Raw genomic sequence first — 21,818 nt, 5'->3', positions numbered from 1 at the left:
TAACCAAGTCAGTTAAGAACAAATTCTTATTTACAATGACAGCCTTGTTCAGGAGCAGAACAACAGATTTTTACCTTGTCAGCTCCGGGATTTGATCCATGGCAGCTCAGGGATTCGATCCAGCAAACTTTCGGTTACTGGCCCAATGCTCTAAACACTAGGCTACTTGACGCCCCTATTATAAAGGCTGTCATGGCTAACTGTAATATTAGTGTATTGTTTTTTCTCTGGACTTGTGTCATTTGCAGTAAAGTCTAGGCACCAAATAACATTTTTTTAGCTGCGAGTTAGGTTCACATTAACCACTTTTTATTTTACACACAGACTGATCATGTAGATCATATTCTTTGTTGTTTAATTTATTAAAAACCTGCATTTCAAGAAAGGATCCAGCCTAAGTCATAAGAAATTAGCATTTTAAAGCTGATCTTTTTTTCTTTTTTTTATCCACCATAGCAGGGATTTTTTTTTGCATGTTTCAGTGTAACAAAAGTATCACCTTTTTGGGCCCTCGCCAGTTTGAATCCCTGCTTTATACACTGCACTCTTTGAGAGAGGTAGTTAGCAAACCAGGCCAGAGACCCCTTCAGAGACACGAATACTCCGCCGGCCCACAAGAATGGAATGGTTTACCGTATCAAAAGCTTTGGCTAGTCAATAAAAATAGCATCACAACATTGCTTAGAATCAAGGGCAATAGCGACATAATTGAGGACCTTTAAGGTTACAGTGACACATACATAACCTGAGTATTGGGTATTACAGTATGGGGAGCACATAACGTTAGATTGCCTGGCTGGCTGACTGCTACTGCCTGAGCAGAGATGATTACTTTAAGGAATTAAAAATAATGAATGAAATATAAGTAATATACCCAACTGATATTTTTATTATTTCATATTTTTCTATTGATGTCTACCCAATGTGTACCTGACAGAGACAATGGGATATTTTCAATGCTTTGGCAATGAATGTTCACTATTTCTGATTTAGGAATTCCTAAAAAGCTCTAAAAATCATTGTAACGTCATTATTATTTCATAAAATAATCAAACTGAAATCGGATTATTTTTTAATAGTCAAATACAAACCGACATCAAAAAACATTAATCCCTCTGCAATGTTAAACATCGACCTAGAAGTTCTAGACCCATGAAGAAAATGCAAATATCCAATGTAAAGCCCAAAAGGTAGGCTACCATTATGTCAAATCGTGAAATTCGCGTTCAAATACTTTTTTTACTGACCAAATTATTCGATTTTCTTTACGCAATACAACAACAACAAAAAATCTGCATAAACCAGATTGACGCTCTCCCCACTATTTATTGTTCATGCAGTGAGGTTTCACCCTCTATAGAGAATTATTTTGTAATTTATCTGCAGCAACAACAAAAATTGCTCAAAAAGCAGTAGTACCAGTATGCAAATCAGAGAGCCAAATGAATGCTTTTTTACGGATGCATCCAAAAGATCCGTACGCCAACGACCCATCACTACAAGCTTCCTAGCGACATGTTTGTTGTTGTTCGAGAAGCAGGATTAGCTACAGTATGTCCTAGGCGACTAGCTAATTGTTTAGCTTTGACTAGTCCAACAATCCCCATAGTTATATGTTCCTAATATGTTAGTTACCATTCGCAGACACGTATTGCACGAGAAGGACTTCAAATCAGCTCGCAAGGTAAGTGACGTTAACAGTTAGCAAACTACTGTAAACAAATCCCAGTTGGTCTTACTCGCTAGCTATGCTAACATTATCCTCTTAATATTTATCATAATTTGGGAAAATTGTATTTGAAAGTACAGATCTATATATTACCCTTTGCTGCTAATAGACAGAGCACTTCTAAAGTCAATAATTTGCATGAATGTCTCAAAGTTTGCCTCAGACAGTAGTAAGATAGCTAGCAGCCGTGGCTAACCAACTTCAGACCCCATGATCCTTGCTTGTCAGCTAATGCCTAGAGGCCTACAACAGTGATTTATTTTGTATTAATGGTCTCTTTCAGAGGCTACACTGAAAACCAAGTAGCAGGCAGACCCACATTATCTGGCACCACCATCATAATAATAGGCTAGATGATTACAAGTGTGTGACTTACTGTCGAGTTGAAGACCATCACTTAGGAGGACTGCATCACCTGGTAACTACAACAAAGATGGGGAACAATGCAATCAAAGCCCATCTGGAGAATTCACGGAAGACTGGGATCTTTCAGCTGACAGGGAAAGGTCTTCCCGAGGTAACAGTCATATATATATACATACATACATACATACATACATACATACATACATACATACACACACACAGTGCCCATCCTATAGTCTGCCTGTTAAAATGTCCACACTCCTCAACAGCCTTTTAATTGGTGCTTTGTTTATTTAGCTGAATTCCATTCAGTTGTGGTTTTTGTCTTGGATGGTTTGAATGTATGTATTTTTTGCCACTAATGTATTTCAGTTCCCCGAGGAGCTCCAGAGGTTGACTGGAAACCTACGGACTGTAGATCTGTCCTCCAACAAGATCGAAGTGCTACCTGCTGCCATAGGAAACTTCCTTCAGATGAAGAGTCTGACTTTAAACTGTAATAAACTCAGTAAGTGGTTGTTGCATCCTCAATGTTACCGTCTGTCACACGACAGCATCCGTTGACAAATTTTCAAAACTTTGCTTTCACTGAATAATGAATGACCATTATGTGCATTGATTATTGTGTGTTCATCTGCTTCAATCAATCTCTTTAGCTAGGCTATATATTAAGTGTGTGTGTGTGTGTGTGTGTGTGTGTGTGTGTGTGTGTGTGTGTGTGTGTGTGTGTGTGTGTGTGTGTGTGTGTGTGTGTGTGTGTGTGTGTGTGTGTGTGTGTGTGTGTGTGTGTGTGTGTGTGTGTGTGTTTTGTGTATACACAGCAAGTCTCCCAGATGAAATTGGAAAGCTGAAGAAACTAGAGACTCTTTTGCTGAACGGGAACCACCTGACGCAGCTCCCTAGCACTGTAGGACAGTTGAAAGCGTTGCGCACCCTCAGCCTGTCAGGGAACAAATTCCGGGAGTTTCCTGCTGGACTTGGCTCCCTACGACACCTGGACGTTCTGGACCTGTCCAAGAACCACATCCAGGCGGTGCCTGCTGAGGTGGCGGCCTTGCAGGCCATCGAGATCAATCTCAACCAGAACCAGGTAATCAGGTGTTTATTGGTGCATCTCAAATGGCACCATATTTATTCAATCAATCAAATGTATTTATAAAGCCCTTTTTACATCAGCCGATGTCACAAAGTGCTGTACAGAAACCCAGCCTAAAACCCCAAACAGCAAGCAATGCAGATGTAGAAGCACAGTGGCTAGGAAAAACTCCCTAGAAAGTCCAGAACCTAGGAAGAAACCAAGAGAGGAACCAGGCTCTGAGGGGTGGCCAGTGCTCTTCTGGCTGTGCCGGGTGGAGATTATAACAGAAATGGCCAAGATGTTCAAATGTTCATAGATGACCAGCCGGGTTAGATAATAATAATCACAGTGTTTGTAGAGGGTGCAACTGGTCAGAACCTCAGGAGTAAATGTCAGTTGGCTTTTCATAGCCGGTCATTCAGAGTTAGAGACAGCAGGTGCGGTAGAGAGAGGGTCCAAAACAGCAGGTCCGGGACAAGGTAGCATGTCCAGTGAACAGGTCAGGGTTCCATAGCCGCAGGCAGAACAGTTGAAACTGGAGAAGCAGCATGACCAGGTGGACTGGGGACAGCAAGGAGTCATCAGGCCAGGTAGTCCTGAGGCATGGTCCTAGGGCTTAGGTCCTCAGAGAGAGAGAGAATTAGAGGGAGCATACTTAAATTCACACAGGACACCGGATGAGACCGGAGAAATACTCCAAATATAACAGACTGACCCTAGCCCCCCGACAAACTATTGCAGCGTAAATACTGGAGGCTGAGACAGGAGGGGTCAGGAGACACTGTGGCCCTGTCCGACGATACCCCCGGACCAGGCCAAACAGGCAGCATATAACCCCACCCACTTTGCCAAAGCACAGCCCCCACACCACTAGAGGGATATCTTCAACCACCAACCTTACTACCCTGAGACAAGGCAGAGTATAGCCCATGAAGATCTCCCCCATGGCATGAACCCGAGGGGGGCGCCAACCCAGACAGGAAGATCACTTCAGTGGCTCAACCCACTCAAGTGATGCACCCCTCCTAGGGACAGCATGGAAGAGCACCAATAAGCCAGTGACTCAGCCCCCGTAATAGGGTTAGAGGCAGAGAATCCCAGTGGAGAGAGGGGAACCGGCCAGGCAGAGACAGCAAGGGCAGTTCGTCGCTCCAGTGCCTTTCCGTTCACCTTCACACCCCTGGGCCAGACTACACTCAAATCATACTGAAGAGATGAGTCTTCAATAAAGACTTAAAGGTCAAGACTGAGTCTGCATCTCTCACATGGATAGGCAGACCATTCCGTAAAAATGGAGCTCTATAGGAGAAAGCCCTGCCTCCAGCTGTTTGCTTAGAAATTCTAGGGACAGTAAGGAGGCCTGCATCTTGTGACTGTAGCGTACGTGTAGGTATGTACGGCAGGACCAAATCGGACAGATAGGTTGGAGCAAGCCCATGTAATGCTTTGTAGGTTAGCAGTAAAACCTTGAAATCAGCCCTTGCCTTAACAGGAAGCCAGTGTAGAGGCTAGCACTGGAGTAATATGATCACATTTTTTGGTTCTAGTCAAGATTCTAGCAGCCGTATTTAGCACTAACTGAAGTTTATTTTGTGCTTTATCCGGGTAGCCGGAAAGTAGAGCATTGCAGTAGTCTAATCTAGAAGTGACAAAAGCATGGATTAATTTTTCTTCATCATTTTTGGACAGAAAGTTTCAGATTTTTTTGCTATGTTACGAAGATGGAAAAAAGCTTTACTTGAAATATTCTTGATATGTTCGTCTAAAGAGAGATCAGGGTCCAGGGTAATGCCGAGGTCTTAAACAGTTTTATTTGAGATGACTGTACAACCATCAAGATTAATTGTCAGATTGAACGGAAGATCTTTGTTTCTTGGGACCTAGAACTAGCATCTCTGTTTTTTACGAGTTTAAAAGTTTAAAAAAATCCGCCATCCACTTCCTTATGTCTGAAACACAGGCTTCCAAGGAGGGCAATTTTGGGGCTTCACCATGTTTCATCGAAATGTACAGCTGTGTATTCCCTACATTTACATTTTAGTCATTTAGCAGACACTCTTATCCAGAGCGTCTTATAGTTAGTGTATTTATCTTAAGACAACTAAATATCTCAGTCATAGTAAGTACATTTTTCCTCAATTAACTAGCTATCAGCAAAGTCAGTGCTAGTACGGGGGGAAAAAGTCAGGTGCGAGTGTAAGTTCACAAAAGGAGATGAGTGGTGCTGTGAGATTATTTAAGGCAGTCTTTGAAGAGGTAGGGTTTCGCATGTTTTCAGAAGATGGGCACGACAAAACCTATTCTTACATGTTTTCAGAAGATGGGCAGTGACTCTGCTGTCCTAGCTTCTGGAAGTTGGTTCCACCATTGGTGTGCCAGGACAGTGAAGCGCTTTGGCTGAGCAGGAGCTGCCCTCCCGTAGGGGTTGTGGGGCCAAGGTATCGGAGGTGGCAGAATGGAGTACTCTGGTTGGGGTATAGGGTTTGAGCGTAGCCTGAAGGTAGGGAAGGGCTGTTCCTCTTGCTGCTCCTTAGGCAATTAACATGGTCTTGTAGTGGATACGAGCTTCGTCTGGAAGCCAGTGGAGTATGCGGAGGAGCGGGGTGACATGGGAGAACTTGGAAAGGTTGAACACCAGGTGGGTTGCGGCGTTCTGGATAAGTTGCAGGGGTTAGATGGCACAAGCAGGGAGCCCAGCCAACAGCGAGTTGCCGTAGTCCAGACGGGAGATAACAAGTGCCTGGAATAGGACCTGCACGACTTCCTGTGTGAGGTAGGGTTATACTCTATGGATGTTGTAGAGCATGAACCTGCAGGAGCGATTTACTGCTTTGATGTTTGCAGAGAATGACAGGGTGTTGTCCAGGGTCACGCCAAGGTTCTTTGCATTCTGGGAGGGGGACAGCGTGGAGTTGTCAACCGTGATGGTGAAGTCTTGGGCAGGCCTTCCACCGGGGGGAAGAGCAGCAGCTCTGTCTTGTTGGGGTGGAAGGGTCAACATCCAAGCTAAAATATCTGCCAGGCACGCAGAGATGCGTGTCACCACTTGGGTGTCAGAAGGGGGAAGGAGAAAAGTAGTTGAGTGTCATCTGCATAGCAATGATAAGAAGGACCATGTGAGGATTTGACTGAGCCGACTGACTTGGTGTATAGAGAGAAGAGGAGAGTGCCTAGAACCGAGCCCTGGGGGATACCAGTAGTGAGAGTACGTTGTGCAGACACAGCTCCTCTCCATGTCATCTGGTAGAAGCGGCCTGCCAGGTAGGATGCAATCCGAGAGTGTGCAGAGCCTGAGATGCCCAGCCCTGAGAGGGTGGAGATGAGGATCTGATAGTTCAGTGTTAAAGGCACTGTGAACCATCAGACAGAGAGAGTCCGCTTTGGCAGTGTGGAGAGCCTCTGTGACTTTTTTTTAACCCGTCTTGAAGCCTGACTGGTTAAGGTCAAGAAGATCGTTCTGAGAGAGATAACGAGAGAGTTTATCAGAGACGGCACGCTCAAGGTTTTTTGAAAAATAAGAAAGTGATTCCGGTCTGTAGTTTTTGATGTCAGAGGGGTCGAGTGTTAGTTTCTTGAGGAAGGGAGGGATTTTGAAGTCAGAGGGGACGCAGCCAGTAGTCAGGGATGGAATGGGAGAAGGTCTCTAGAGATGGTCTGGAGGAGGGGATAGGGCCAAGTGGGCAGGTTGTCAGGCTGCCAGACTTCACTAGTTGCAGGATTTCATCTGGAGAGAGGGGAGAGAGATCAAGGTATAAGGTTCTGTGTGAGTGGGACCGGTGGACTCAATAGGCTGAGTGAATGAGGAGCGCATGTCGCCTACCTACTTTTCAAAGTGGTTGACAAAGTTGTCCGCAGAGAGGGAGGGGGTGGATGATTAAGGAGTGGGGAGAAGGTGGAAAAAAGTTTCCTAGGGTTAGAGGTAGAAGCTTGACATTTTGAGTGATATAAAGTGGCTTTAGCAGCTAATAGATATAGTGCACCAATTTTAACCAGGTATCTAATCTACAGTACCAGTCAAAAGTTTGGACATACCTACTCATTCCAGGGTTTTTCTTAATTTGTACTATTTTCTACATTGTGGAATTTGTCGGATGTGGCAGGTCCTGCAAACTATTACAGACTGCAAAGGGAAGCACAGCCGTGAGCTGCCCAGTGACACGAGCCTACCAGACAAGCTGAAATCACTTCTATGCTCGCTTCAAGGCAAGAAACACTGAGGCATGCATGAAAGCATCAGCTGTTCCGGACGACTGTGTGATCAGCCGGCGTGAGTAAGACCTTTAAACAGGTAAACATTCACAAGGCCGCTGGGCCAGACGGATTACCAGGACGTGTGCTCCGGGCATGTGCTGACCAACTGGCAGGTGTCTTTACTGACATTTTCAACGTGTCCCTGATTGAGTCTGTAACACCAACATGCTTCAAGCAGACCACCATAGTCCCTGTGCCCAAGAGCACTAAGGTAACCTGCCTAAATGACTACAGACCCGTAGCACTCTTGTCTGTAGCCATAAAGTGTTTTGAAAGGCTGGTAATGGCTCACATTAACACCATTATCCCAGAAACTCTGGACCCACTCTAATTTGCATACCGCTCAAACAGATCCACAAATGATGCAATCTCTATTGCACTCCACACTGCCCTTTCCCACCTGGACAAAAGGAACACCTACGTGAGAATGCTATTCATTGGCTACAGCTCAGCTTTCAACACCATAGTGCCCTCAAAGCTCATCACGAAGCTAAGGATCCTGGGACTAAACACCTCCCTCTGCAACTGGATCCTGGACTTCCTGATGGGCTGCCCCCAGGTGGTAAGGGTAGGTAACAACACATCTGCCACCCTGATCCTCAACACGTGGGCACCTCAGGGGTGTGTGCTCAGTCCCCTCATGTACTCCCTGTTCACCCACGACTGCATGGCCAGACACGACTCCAACACCATCATTAAGTTTGCAGACGACACAACAGTGGCCTGATCACCGACAACGACGAGACAGCCTATAGGGAGGAGGTCAGAGACCTGGCCGGGTGGTGCCAGGACAACAACTTATCTCTCAACGCAATCAAGACAAAGGAGTTGATTGTGGACTACAGGAAAAGGAGGACCGAGCTCGCCCCCATGCTCATCGACGGGGCTATAGTGGAGCAGGTTGAGAGCTTCAAATTCCTTGGTGTCCACATCACCAACAAACTAGAATGGTCCAAACACACCAAGACAGTCGAAGAGGGCACGACAAAACCTATTCTCCCTCGGGAGACTGAAGAGATTTGGCATGGGTCCTCAGATCCTCAAAAGGTTCTACAGCTGCACCATCGAGAGCATCCTGACTGGTTGCATCACTGCCTGGTACGGCAACTGCTCGGCCTCCGACCGCAAGGCACTACAGGGGATCGTGCGTACGGCCCAGTACATTACTGGGGCTAAGCTGCCCGCCATCCAGGACCTCTACACCAGGTGGTGTCAGAGGAAGGCCCTAAAAATTGTCAAAGACTCCAGCCACCCCAGTCATAGACTGTTCTCTCTGCTACCGCATGGCAAGCGGTACCGGAGCACCATGTCTAGGACCAAAACGCTTTCCAACAGCTTTTACCCCCAAGCCATAAAACTCCTGAACAGATAATCAAATGGCTACCCGGACTATTTGCATTGTGTCCTGCCCCCCTCGCCAACTCCTCTTTTAGGCTGCTGCTACTCTCTGTTTATCATCTATGCTTAGTCACTTTAAGTATACATTCACATACATATTACCTCAATTAGCCTGACTAATCGGTGCCCCCGCACATTGACTCTGTACCTGTACCACCTGTATATAGCCTCGCTACTGTTATTCTCACTGTCATTTTACTTTTCTTTTTGTATTTCTATACTTATCTATTGTTTACCTAATACCTATTTTTTTACTTAAAAATGGCACTGTTGGTTAGGGCTTGTAAGTATGCATTTCACTGTAAGGTCTAAACCGGTTGTATTTGGCGCACGTGACAAATAAACTTTGATTTGATTTGTAAACAAAATTTGAGATAAGTAAGCTTTTTGTGCATATGGAACATTTCTGCAATCTTTTATTTCAACTCATGAAACATGGGGCCAACACATGTTGCGTTTTTATGTTTTTGTTCTGTGTATATAAATGATGATCCCAGATTTCAGTGGTGTCTGCAGAGGTGTCCACCTGCCAGAGGCTGAAGGTGCTGAGACTGGAGGAGAACTGTCTGGAGCTCACCTCCATCCCTGTGTCCATCCTCACCACCTCCCAGGTGTCCCTGCTCTCTGTGGAGGGCAACCTGTTTGAGGTGAAGAATATGCGTGACCTGGAAGGGTATGAGAAGGTGAGTCGTGAAACAGATGCTTGTTTCTTTGATATTCAGCCCGCTGCTAAATGAATGATCAAGGTTAAAGCAAGAAACAGTCAAGATACTGCTCTATGCTGTCATTAATATCTATTGTAAACAAAACAGCTCATGCGTTTTCAAACTCGACTGTTTTAAATATCTTTCCTCCCCATGGTTGACGTAATGTTGACGTACTGTTTCTGAAGAGTGGTGGTCTAGCTAAACAATAATGTGATTTCCTGTTCAGTGTTGAGGAGGATCAATTTAAGAAAGTTGTGGTTCAGACTGCTATTATTTTTCAGTCATAATCCCTGCACTTGACATAATCTGTGGTCAAATATAGCCCCAACCATTAAATATGACCACCTGCCTATTATCATACTCAAATTAGACCACCATTCAGTTCTTACTCAAAGGGTGTATCTCATAGTTCTCATTTTATCCGTGGTGTCGCAGCCTCAGATGTGCCTATTGTTAATCTCATTTGTTGTTTACCCCACAGTACATGGAGCGCTTCACTGCAACCAAAAAGAAATTTGCCTGAACAATAGAAAGAGAGCATCCCCCTGAGTCCAGCTTGTGATCTACCTTCAAGCACCCTCTCTAAATGGTTGTGGCGTACTACAGTAAACATGGCTTCTGCACTGCTGCGGCAACAGGTTACAACGGAGAAGGACCGCTGTAGAGAAGGACTGATCGAGAGCATGCTACAGGACTGCGTATGAAAACAACAGGTCACCATTGATGGTTACAGAGAACTATGTGAACGATGGACAGTGCACTCACTTTAATGATATTCATAAATTGCATATTGAATCCTTAGCTACTAATTTCTGACTGAAATGTTGTCTTTAGTTATTTAACCAAAGCAGGTTATGCTTATAGTACAGTCGTGGCCAAATTTTTGAGAATGACACAAATATACATTTTTACAAAGTCTGCTGCCTCAGTGTCTTTAGATATTTTTGTCAGATGTTACTATGGAATACTGAAGTATAATTACAAGCATTTCATAAGTGTCAAAGGCTTTTATTGACAATTACATGAAGTTGATGCAAAGAATCAATATTTGCAGTGTTGACACTTCTGTTTCAAGACCTCTGCAATCCGCCCTGGCATGCTGTCAATTAACTTCTGGGCCACATCCTGACTGATGACAGCCCATTCTTGCATAATCAATGCTTGGAGTTTGTCAGAATTTGTGGGTTTTTGTTTGTCCACCTGCCTCTTGAGGATTGACCACAAGTTCTCAGTGGGATTAAGGTCTGGGGAGTTTCCTGGCCATGGACCCAAAATATCAATGTTTTGTTCCCCAAGCCACTTAGTTATCACTTTTGCCTTATGGCAAGGTGCTCCATCATGCTGGAAAAGGCATTGTTCATCAACAAACTGTTCCTGGATGGTTGGGAGAAGTTGCTCTCGGAGGATGTGTTGGTACCATTATTTATTCATGGCTGTGTTCTTAGGCAAAATTGAGTGAGCTGATGGTAGCGCTCACTTTGTCTTCTCCGGACAAGCTTTTTTTCCGGATGACCCAAACAATCGGAAAGGGCATTCATCAGAGAAAATGACTTTACCCCAGTCCTCAGCAGTCTAATCCCTGTACCTTTTGCAGAATATCAGTCTGTCCCTGATGTTTTTCCTGGAGAGAAGTGGCTTCTTTGCCGCCCTTCTTGACACCAGGCCATCCTCCAAAAGTCTTTGCCTCACTGTGCGTGCAGATGCACTCACACCTGCCTGCTGCCATTCCTGAGCAAGCTCTGTACTGTTGGTGCCCCGATCCCGCATCTGAATCAACTTTAGGAAACGGTCCTGGCGCTTGCTGGACTTTCTTGGGCACCCTGAAGCCTTCTTCACAACAATTGAACTGCTCTCCTTGAAGTTCTTGATGATCTGATAAATGGTTGATTTAGGTGCAATCTTACTGGCAGAAATATCCTTGCCTGTGAAGCTCTTTTTGTGCAAAGCAATGATGACGGCACGTGTTTCCTTCCAGGTAACCGTGGTTGACAGAGGAAGAACAATGATTCCAAGCACCACCCTCCTTTTGAAGCTTCCAGTCTGTTATTTGAACTCAATCAGCATGTCAGAGTGATCTCCAGGCTTGTCCTCGTCAACACTCACACCTGTGTTAACGAGAGAATCACTGACAGGATGTCAGCTGGTCCTTTTGTGGCAGGGCTGAAATGCAGTGGAAATGTTTTTTGGGATTCAGTTCATTTGCATGGCAAAGAGGGACTTTGCAATTAATTGCAATTCATCTGATAACTCTACATAACATTCTGGAGTATATGCAAATTGCTGACATACAAACTGAGGCAGCAGACTTTGTGAAAATTAATATTTGTGTCATTCTCAAAAATTTTGGCCACGACTGTACATTGTGCTAAAATGGTCTCTACTGGCGCAGCGGTCTAAGGCACTGCATCTCAATACTAGAGGTGTTCCTACAGACCCTGGTTCGAACACGGGCTGTTATCACAACCGGCCATGATCGGGAGTACAATAGGGCGGTGCACAATTGGTCCAGCGTCGTCCGGGTTAAGGGGAGGGTTTGGCTGGGGTAGATTGCCTAAGTGTTACTTTTTTGCCTGTAAGAGATGGTACCTGTGGCGGTGGGCAGCAAGTGAATGAAAGCTGTAGTACAGAGTAACAGAATGTCAAAGTAGTGCACTACATAGACCCAGAATGAGAGAACTCCTTTATGCACAGAGGCTTGCTTATTCTGTGGATCTGGAATGGGCAGTCCAATTCTTCTGGTGCTAGGGTCCTGGTCATTTATTTTCCGTTGAAGAAGGTTCCGCATTTGCAAGCCGCGCATAACACGCAGGACCAGAGCTTATTTTTTGGGATGCAGGGAAAGAATGAAGAAAAACACAGCGTTAATGTAAACCAATCCATTCGACTCTTAGCAAGCATACTCTAATATTATTATGAAATTATTGGTAGTCTTATTATTTGGACTTGATTTGTATTTATTATCTTCAGTTGATCTGTTGAACACATCCTCACAATCTTCCTAATTTAACTCTTCACTCGTTTGTCAAAGTTGTTTTTTGAAAGTGTGATTATATCAGATAAACAGAAAATATGACCACCTCCACTTTTCTCATTTTGACCCGCAAACATGTGTTAAAGGGTCCTCTTCATTTCATCAGGCTAAGGCCTCTGCATCTCAACCTGTATTACTAGATTGACGACAACCTCACAGAGGACCATATCCGTTTCCTAATCAGTGTTGCTGATCAGAGCTGCAACAGGCTGTCATTAACAAGAAATATAACTTCACATCAGGTGTATGTATGTAAGTGAATTGTAACAGAATACTCTCCATGAGTTATGTCAATATACCGTACTAACAAATTTATGTACAATTACCCAACTTTAATGTTTTATTTTACTGCGTTTATTATTTAATGTTTCAATTTAATGTTTCAATTGAGTTTTTTTCTCCCTTAAATCGGATCCGATTTTGTTGCCATCCTAGCTTTGTGCGAGTGTACAGTATTCAGACCACTTCACATCAGATTGTCACAACCTTATTTTTGTGTACAACATGCAGTAACCTAATATACCCTGCAACTCATTACAAATTCTCCCATTAAATATAATAAATGCAAATGCCTATACAATTGCCTGTGTCCCTGTAGGTTCAATAGGTGTTACACGAACAGATTTTGATACTTTGTTTAATCCATTCGACTCTTAGCAAGCATACTCTTTTATATTATTATGAAATTATTGGTAGTCTTATTTCGACTTGATTTGTATTATTTATTATCTTCAGTTGATCTGTTGAACACATCCTCACAATTTTCCTAATTTAACTCAAACTCATTTGTGAAAATGTTTTTTGAAAGTGTGATTATATCACATTACTGAGAATCGTATTTCTCGAGCTCTCTCCCTAGGCGGCGGTCATGCACGTTGACATTCCTCAGGACATGAGCGTTTTGTCCAGAGGCTTATTCACTACGATAATTCTGTTGCAAAACGTTTTTCTAACGGAAGCAAATGGGGGACCTAACTCAATTTGTCCAGTGGAAACTCGTTTTCGTTAAACGTTTTCCGTTTGGAGTAAAGGATTTATGTTGCAATTCAACCGACGTAATGAATACACCCCTGATGTAGTAGGAGGCTAGAAAAACAACGTGTAAATCACCCTAGACGGAGTCCACGTCAACTTATCTAAAGAAGTGTGGTCTGTTACTTAATGAGGGTAAAGAAAACAACATATACTTTGTTTATCATCCCGGACAGGAATTTACTGGTATTTCGGTCTTGGCGAATTGTATCATCGCGCCTGGGTGAATTGTTCCCTATAAATCTCAAAGTAGTGACTTTCTGGTGCGGAAACCTACTTTGGAGCCACTGCCCGAAGGGACATGTAGCGCAGGGCTTCGACTGTTCAAAACTTCGGAATTCGTATATTTGTGAAAAAGAGGCTCAAACTGTGAACCAGATGTTGAAAAGATGACCATTTATCTTTGGATCATACTCTTCTTGGCACAAAGTAGTAGAGCAATCCATGGTAAGTTTGAATAATTATCCCTTGACTGCACGACTACTTCTCAGGAATTTCTAATTAGGTTATACTTTGATTAGTCTATTGAACTCCGTTTAGCGTATGTTTGTCAACAACGATCGATGTTATTTCAGGGGTTGATAGTCCAAAACAAGGGACCAAGTCCACCGCTTAGTTGTTCTGCACACAATTGAGTGCTAGTGTGGGGTTTTCGCTCTCCAAAAGTTACAGTATGATTTGTAACAACGTTTTTTAATAGGACATAATGACAAGGGAAGTGTCTGATCATAGCCAGGGATGGGCACACATTTCTTCCTAAAATTAGGTAATTTGCTTATTCCCCATCCAGACCTGTGTCCAAAACATTCGGAGAAATACTCAAGTATTTCAGAGGTTTAATTTATTTTTCGGCTTTGCTGTTTTGGGACTATTACATTGGCCCCAAATATTTAAAAGGGGACTATTTTTACATAGGCCTTGCAGGGATCATCAACTAGACTCAGTCGCGGTGTCGATTTGATTTCTGGAATGGATGGTCGACATAATTACAAATAATTTGTAGACTGCAAAAAGCCCAAACAGATATGTTTGACTAAAACATAATCATTTCAAACCTTGCTTACGTGTGTATAAGATCACGTGTCTATCTATTGTGAGTGGGAATACTTGCTAACAGATTACTTAAAATCACTTGTAGTTGATTTCCTGGTGTTTTTACAGTCTTATGTGCCCCCCCCAATTGTTTTTTAAAAAATGTGTATATATATTTTTAACATTGGGGGGGGGGGGGGCAAATGCGGGCTGCCAGTTGGGGAGCCCTGGCCTACAGTATGCATTTGACCCAAGTATTTTCCATAGGCCTATGTAGGCTATTTGACCCAAGTCTTTCCCTACCCCCCTTTTAAAGCAATATGGTAGTAAAATCAGTGGACTGGAGATTCACTATAATGATAACTTTCACTCTGCTTGTAGAATTTAAGGTAGGGCTTCATTTACCTGCTTTTAGCAACACAAATGTATTGCTCCAAATTGTATAGGGTTGCACAAAAAAAACAGTCAGCGGGAAGCCAGAAATGAAATACAATTCCATTTCAACTCACTGTGCAGGTGGGCAGGACGCTTGGTCATTATGATGGGGGGAATTGTGAGACAAAATATCTAAAAGATCATATTATTAAGCAGACTTTCCAAACATGGGTCTGATGTAGACCAACTTCCTCTCTGGTTACCTCATGTCAAAATAAAAGTCCTGCACGTGTGCCATTTTTGGACACACATTGAATAACTTGTGGGGATTTTTAGTTTGTGGGGGACTTTTAAAGCAAAGGCTTAGATTTTTTTTTTTTGTCAAGCAGATGGAAAAGGAGTCTTAGAAAACATCTACCAGATAAAGTCTTCAAATGCATTAGAAATACATCAAAACACATTAATGCCAACTAATATCTGCCAACTAATATCTACACTTGGGCCTATATTTACTATATTTACTTTAGGATAACATATCTGCCTTCTGTGTGTTTAAGAAACATTGCCTTCTGTCTTGTAATTCCATTACCAAAAACCCACATATCTGTAAGATATTTTATCATTTCTCTCACTGAGGAGTAGGGAGGATAATGAAAGTTCACAGAAGTAACAAGTAAAGTTATATATACCAACAGTGAAGAGGCGATTGCGGGATACTGGCCTTCTAGGCAGAGTTGCAAAGAAAAAGCCATATCTCAGACTGGCCAATAAAAAGAAAAGATTACGATGGGCAAAATAACACAGAAGGCCAGCATCTGCCTAGAAGGCCAGCATCCCGGAGTCGTCTCTTCACTGTTGATGTTGAGACTGGTGTTTTGCGGGTACTATTTCATGAAGCTGCCAGTTGAGGACTTGTGAGGCATCTGTTTCTCAAACTAGACACTCTAATGTACTTGTCCTCTTGCTCAGTTCTGGACCGGGTCCTCCCACTCCTCTTTCTATTCTGGTTAGAGCCAGTTTGCGCTGTTCTGTGAAGGGAGTAGTACACAGCGTTGTACGAGATCTTCAGTTTCTTGGCAATTTCTCACATGGAATAGCCTTCATTCCTCAGAACAAGAATAGACTGATGAGTTTCAGAAGAAAGGGCTTTGTTTCTGGCCATTTTGAGCCTGAAATCAAACCCACAAATGCTGATGCTCCAGATACTCAACTAGCCTAAAGAAGGACAGTTTTACTGCTTCTTTAATCAGAACAGTCTTCAGCTGTGCTAACATAATTGCAAAAGGGTTTTCTAATGATCAATTAGCCTTTTAAAATTATAAACTTGTGCGGCTCTCCTTACATTTTTTTTAAGTGTTCCACTCCGCTAGCCAGCACCTCGCCTAAATAGGTGTGCATTTCTTTCTCCTCTAACTTGGATTAGTTAACACAACGTGCCATTGGAACACAGGAGTGATGGTTGCTGATAATGGGCCTCTGTACGCCTATGTAGATATTCCATTAAAAATCAGCCGTTTCCAGCTACAATAGTCATTAACAACATTAACAATGTCTACACTGTATTTCTGATCAATTTGGTGTTATTTTAATGGACAAAAAATGTGCTTTTCTTTCAAAAACCAGGACATTTATAAGTGACCCCAAACTTTTGAATGGTGGTGTACATGTTTTTGCTGTGTGTTCTTTTGTTATAGAGCTGAAAAGATTTGAGAAGTGGTTTATCTCCATTTTGGATATGTAGCTTTTGTGTTGTTCAGTGTGTGCCAATTTTCCCAGAAGTGGTTCGATTCTTCAATTACACTGAGCTGATTTATTTATTTATTTATCTTTTTTCTCAGTAGTGGAAAAAGTACCCAATTGTCATACTTGAGTAAAAGTAAAGATGCCTTAATAGAAAATGACTCAAGTAAAAGTGTGTCACCCAATAAAATACTACTTGAGTATAAGTCTAAAAGTATTTGGTTTTAAATATACTTAAGTATCAAAAGTATATGTAATTGCTGAAATATACTTAAGTAGTAAAAGTATAAATAATTTCAAATTCCTTATTAAGCAAACCAGACGGCACCTTTTTATTTTTATCTATGGCTAGCCAGGGACACTCTCCAACACTCAGACATTATTTACAAACAAAGCATGTGTTTAGTGAGTCTGCCAGATCAGAGGCAGTAGGGATGACCAGGGTTGTTCTCTTGATAAGTGTTTGAATTAGACAATCCCTGGTAGGCCGTCATTGTAAATAAGAATTTGTTCTTAACTGACTTGCCTAGTTAAATAAAGGTTACATTTGAACTTTTTTACATTTTAAATTCAAAATGTAACAAGTACTTTTGGGTGTCAGGGAAAATGTACGGAGTAAAAAGTATATAATTTTCGTTAGGAATGTAGTGAAGTAAAAGTAGTCAAAACTATAAATAATACAGATACCCCAAAATATGACTTAAGTAGTACTTTCAAGTATTTTTACTTAAATACTTTACACCACTGTTTTTTTCTTAGTGTATTTCTTTGTTTTAGTTTTTCACCATAGTGAAGGCACAGGCCCAGGTTTTCTGTGTTTTTGGTTGGATCTGTTTCTCAATTTGTTTCTTAGGGTTTTGCATTCTTCATCAAACCATTTGTCATTGTTAATTTTCTTAGGTTGTCTGCTTGACATTTTTAGATTTGATAGGGAAGCTGAAAGGTCAAATATACAGTTTAGACATTCTACTAACAAGTTTACACATTCGCTATTGCAGTAAAACGTTTTGTCCAGGAAGTTGTCTAAAAGGGATTGGATTTGTTGTTGCCCAATAGTTTTTTTTGGTAGGTTTCTACACTACTTTCATTCTATCTATAGTGTTTCTGAATACGACGTCTATGTTTCATAAGTTTGGACAGTACAGTACAAAAAAGTTTAGTATAGTTCAGTAGAGTAAATAAAAGTAGATTATAGTCCTGTACAGTAGAGAAGAATAGAGTGGTTGTACAGTACACAGTAGAGCACACTACAGTATACTATAGTGTACTGTACTGAACTCTACTGTGCTGTACTTTTATGTAAAAACATGTGAAACATTAACATCTATGATTGGTTCAGATTTGGTCCGGACCAACCAAATTTGGTCTTGTTTGATGGCGGAGCTCATTAAAATAATAGCCAGTGTATAGAATAATTCCCAAATATGCAAAAGAGGATATTGTATATTTCTACCTTTTGTGTGCGTATTTAGGATACATCACCATGAAGAAAATGAAATTCATATCCATAATTATGCATTTCTGTGTAGTAAAGATCAGGGACCCATGATGAAATTCCATTACGGCAATTCTGTTACCGGGTGTAAATCCACGTCACTTACTGTAGTTCAATAACCAAAATATATTCTTATAACTCAAGCTTTCATGCCATACCTGACTCTCCATTATTTTTGCAGACATCTTTGAATTGTAAGTCAGAGCAGATATTTAAGTTTTTGGAAAATGTGGTCACATAAAAAAAGGGATTTTACAGAAATTCTGTGACCAAACTTTTACATCTGCACAGTTCTTCCAGTAAATGTGGTTTTGTAAAATGTTCAGTTGTGTGGTTTCTTAAACTTTGAAATTAATGGTTTTTGTTTGGCATACATTTTAAGTGAAAAGTCAGTAGCAGCAATTGTTACCAAGCAATTGCCCTTTACCATTTTGTAGGCTACCTTTTCAGGGGTATCCAGCTAGCTTTCCTGTAATGCTCACTACTGCTTGTGTGTTGGAGTCTGACGTAGCCTTAGATCCCATCCATTATCTTTTCTTCCACATCACGCCATTTTAAAGTAGTGAAGGACCCCTAGTGAAGAAGAAACAACCACAATGAACTTAGGCTAATAATCAGTGACTCATTGAACTCTGGTGTGTCCTGACCTTTGACTTCTAGGACTCCTGTTCACCAAGAACCCCACCAACCTCACAGTAACCCAGGGCAACATGGCTCGCCTGGGTTGTTGCATCGAGGGCCTGAGTGAGCCGGAGATCGTGTGGATGAAGGACGGGGAGAAGCTGTACAGCACGGACCAGATGTACATCCCCATCGAGCAACACCACTGGGAGACCTTCCACAGGTCAGCGCTTTGGTTCAGTCTCCTACTTTATTGTGAGAACACAATGTTGGACTTTTATCTTGTTATCTGTCACTCTGGCTCTTGTGGGAAGAGCAAGGATTGGTGAGTAATGCTTCAGTTTAGATTTCTAATCATTGTTTAGGCTGGTAAGACGGGTACAGATAGTTCTAGCAGATGGAGTGGAGTACCTAAGCACAGAGAGAAATTGGATTTGACACTGCTGAAATCAATGCATTTCACCAGAAATCATTTGGAGGCTGTTTTTGCAAAGCATCATCATCGTAAGCAAACTAACCTTTACTTGGGGTGTTGCCAAGCACTGAGCTCACCATCACCAGATCAGCTTTTCAGGAGATTAGTAGCTGTCCAGTTAGTTGAAAAGTCAGAGAAAGTGCTTCTAAGTTTAATCATAAAGCTGGTCAAATAACATGAATTGTAACTTAAAGCACTATTTTTTTTTAATCCTTCAAAAGTCTTTGCTCTTGTGTGAATTCAATAACGTTGTCAGTCTGCCTTAAATACTGGATTTAATGTTGTCGGGCTGCCTTAAATACTGGATTTAATGTTGTCGGGCTGCCTTAAATACTGGATTTAATGTTGTCGGGCTGCCTTAAATACTGGATTTAATGTTGTCGGGCTGCCTTAAATACTGGATTTAATGTTGTCGGGCTGCCTTAAATACTGGATTTAATGTTGTCGGGCTGCCTTAAATACTGGATTTAATGTTGTCGGGCTGCCTTAAATACTGGATTTAATGTTGTCGGGCTGCCTTAAATACTGGATTTAATGTTGTCGGGCTGCCTTAAATACTGGATTTAATGTTGTCGGGCTGCCTTAAATACTGGATTTAATGTTGTCGGGCTGCCTTAAATACTGGATTTAATGTTGTCGGGCTGCCTTAAATACTGGATTTAATGTTGTCAGGCTGCCTTAAATACTGGATTTAAGGCAGACTGACAACGTTACTGAATTTACACGAGCAGACTTCATCCCTCTCTGACTCAAATCAAATTGTATTAGTCACATGCGCCGAATACAACAGGTGTAGACCTTACAGTGAAATGCTTACTTACAAGCCTCTAATCAACGATATTTTTTAAAAATACGGATAAGAAATAAAAGTAACAAATAATTAAAGAGCAGCAGTAAAATAACAAGTGAGGCTATATACAGGGGGGAACCGGTACAGAGTCAATGTGCAGGGGCACCGGTTAATTGAGGTAATATGTACATGTAGGTAGAGTTATTAAAGTGACTATGCATAGATGATAACAACAGAGAGTAGCAGCGGTGTAAAAGGGGGGGGGGGGGCAATGCAAATAGTCAAATGGGTAACTATTTGATTCGGTGTTCAGGAGTCTTATGGCTTAGGGGTAGAAGCTGTTTAGAAGCCTCTTGGACCTAGACTTGGCACTCCGGTACCGCTTGCCACGCAGCAGCAGAAACAGTCTGACTAGGGTGGCTAGAGTTTTTGAATTTTTTTGGGGGGCCTTCCTCTGACACCACCTGGTATGGAGGTCCTGGATAGCAGGAAGCTTTTCCCCAGTGATGTACTGGGCCGTCCGCACTACCCTCTGTAGTGCCTTGCGGTCAGAGGCCGAGCAGTTGCCGTACCAGGCAGTGATGCAACCGTGCCGTCATGAGTGAACAGGGAGTACAGGAACGGACTGAGCACGCATCCCTGAGGGGCCCCTGTGTTGAGGATCAGCGTGGTGGATGTGTTGTTACCTACCCTTACCACCAAGAGGCTCAACATCAGACCTGGGTTTAAATACTATTTTAAATCTTTCAAATACTTAGTGTTTGCTTTAGCCTGCCTGGAATGCCATGTAGGTGGGGTTTGCACTTCTGGGAATTTCTATTGGTTCAAATTGCAATGGGTAAGCTTATTCAAGCGAATTATTTCAGATCGTTTTTAACGCAGGTCTGCTAAATATGGCAGAGTAGAACTTACAGGATTTCAGCAGGTTTTGGGTGGTGTTGGGTGGAGGTTTAATAATCGGCTTGGGGAGGCTTTATCCCTTTCAGAAAGATAAAAAAACCTGTAAATAACATTGCTGGAGTGGAGACAGCAAGGGGTCTACCCTTACCGTAAACCAGACCCTGAAGAGGGCCAGGGTGGATTGTAATGCAGTCAGCTGCGTGTGTCTGTAACGTAAAGCTCGAGGCAGACTGCTGGACCTGCTGGTAAAGTGAACTTGCATCGCCAGTGGTAGCCGTTTCTGTTCATCTCATGCACTGAAGCGCAAAGGGCTTCAGTTTTAACTCTCTAAAGTCTGAAACATTTTTCCTGTTTCCTGCTCATCACACAGACACGAATGTCCTAGATACCAGGGACATTCACCATATGCTGTATCTAGTCTAAAGAACTAGAATGATGTGATAGATAGAAATCATTCTACATTTCTATCATATTTCTATGGTCTAGTGACTAGTCCTTCATTGGTTGGAGTGGTGAGTTTAGTGACGATTGGTGTCAGAAGTGGGCAGGGTGGGGAGGAACGGATTACAAAAAAAGGTAACTGTAATCCGTTACCAGCAAAAATAATGTAATCAGATTACAGATACTTTTGAAAAACTAGATTACTTTTTAAATTCAGAAAGGATGTTTGTGGGAAATCTTTGACGCTTCTCTGTTTTCTCAATGACATTCAAATCAGCATTGGAAAAAGGGCGCACATCTTAAATTTGTTCCACCTGAGTGAGTTTGACCACAAGTCAGAGACCACTATGATGACAC

General features: G+C 42.3%; 2 protein-coding genes across 3 annotated transcripts in view; both read left to right on the top strand.

Moving 5' to 3' along the window:
* The first annotated feature begins 1,089 nt into the window (after positions 1–1,089).
* On the top strand, positions 1,090–13,140 carry LOC106602319 (leucine-rich repeat-containing protein 57). Of its 2 annotated transcripts, XM_014194876.3 has the most exons (6): positions 1,099–1,684; positions 2,013–2,246; positions 2,468–2,603; positions 2,917–3,185; positions 9,320–9,505; positions 10,011–13,140. In XM_014194876.3, the coding sequence occupies exons 2-6, from the start codon at positions 2,163–2,165 to the stop codon at positions 10,050–10,052; spliced, it is 717 nt and encodes a 238-aa protein (XP_014050351.1). In that variant the 5' UTR covers positions 1,099–1,684; positions 2,013–2,162; the 3' UTR covers positions 10,053–13,140. The 2 variants fall into 2 exon arrangements, with proteins under 2 accessions (XP_082830491.1, XP_014050351.1); XM_082974365.1 differs by lacking the exons at positions 9,320–9,505; positions 10,011–13,140 and adding an exon at positions 7,274–9,313 and having other exon boundaries at positions 1,090–1,684.
* Positions 13,141–13,443: 303 nt separating this feature from the next.
* Positions 13,444–21,818, top strand: part of tyro3 (TYRO3 protein tyrosine kinase) — a 31,636-nt gene continuing 23,261 nt past the window's right edge. Inside the window, exons 1-2 of the mRNA XM_014194866.3 lie at positions 13,444–14,039; positions 18,895–19,078. Of these exons, the coding sequence (XP_014050341.1) occupies positions 13,982–14,039; positions 18,895–19,078 (242 nt within the window). The 5' untranslated portion in view covers positions 13,444–13,981. The remainder of the gene's footprint in view (positions 14,040–18,894; positions 19,079–21,818) is intronic.

This window comes from Salmo salar, chromosome 01 (genome assembly GCF_965601325.2).
Source record: "Salmo salar chromosome 01, fSalSal1, whole genome shotgun sequence".
In the NCBI taxonomy this organism is placed as follows: Eukaryota; Metazoa; Chordata; class Actinopteri; order Salmoniformes; family Salmonidae; genus Salmo; species Salmo salar.
This window is presented reverse-complemented; position numbering and strand designations above follow the sequence as displayed.

Excerpts from the sequence above, each read along its gene's own strand:
- LOC106602319 (XM_014194876.3), top strand. The coding sequence starts at position 2,163 with ATGGGGAACAATGCAATCAAAGCCCATCTGGAGAATTCACGGAAGACT. Across the intron at positions 3,186-9,319 it reads TCAATCTCAACCAGAACCAG|ATTTCAGTGGTGTCTGCAGA; the intron begins GTAATCAGGTGT and ends TGATGATCCCAG. Across the intron at positions 9,506-10,010 it reads ACCTGGAAGGGTATGAGAAG|TACATGGAGCGCTTCACTGC; the intron begins GTGAGTCGTGAA and ends TTTACCCCACAG.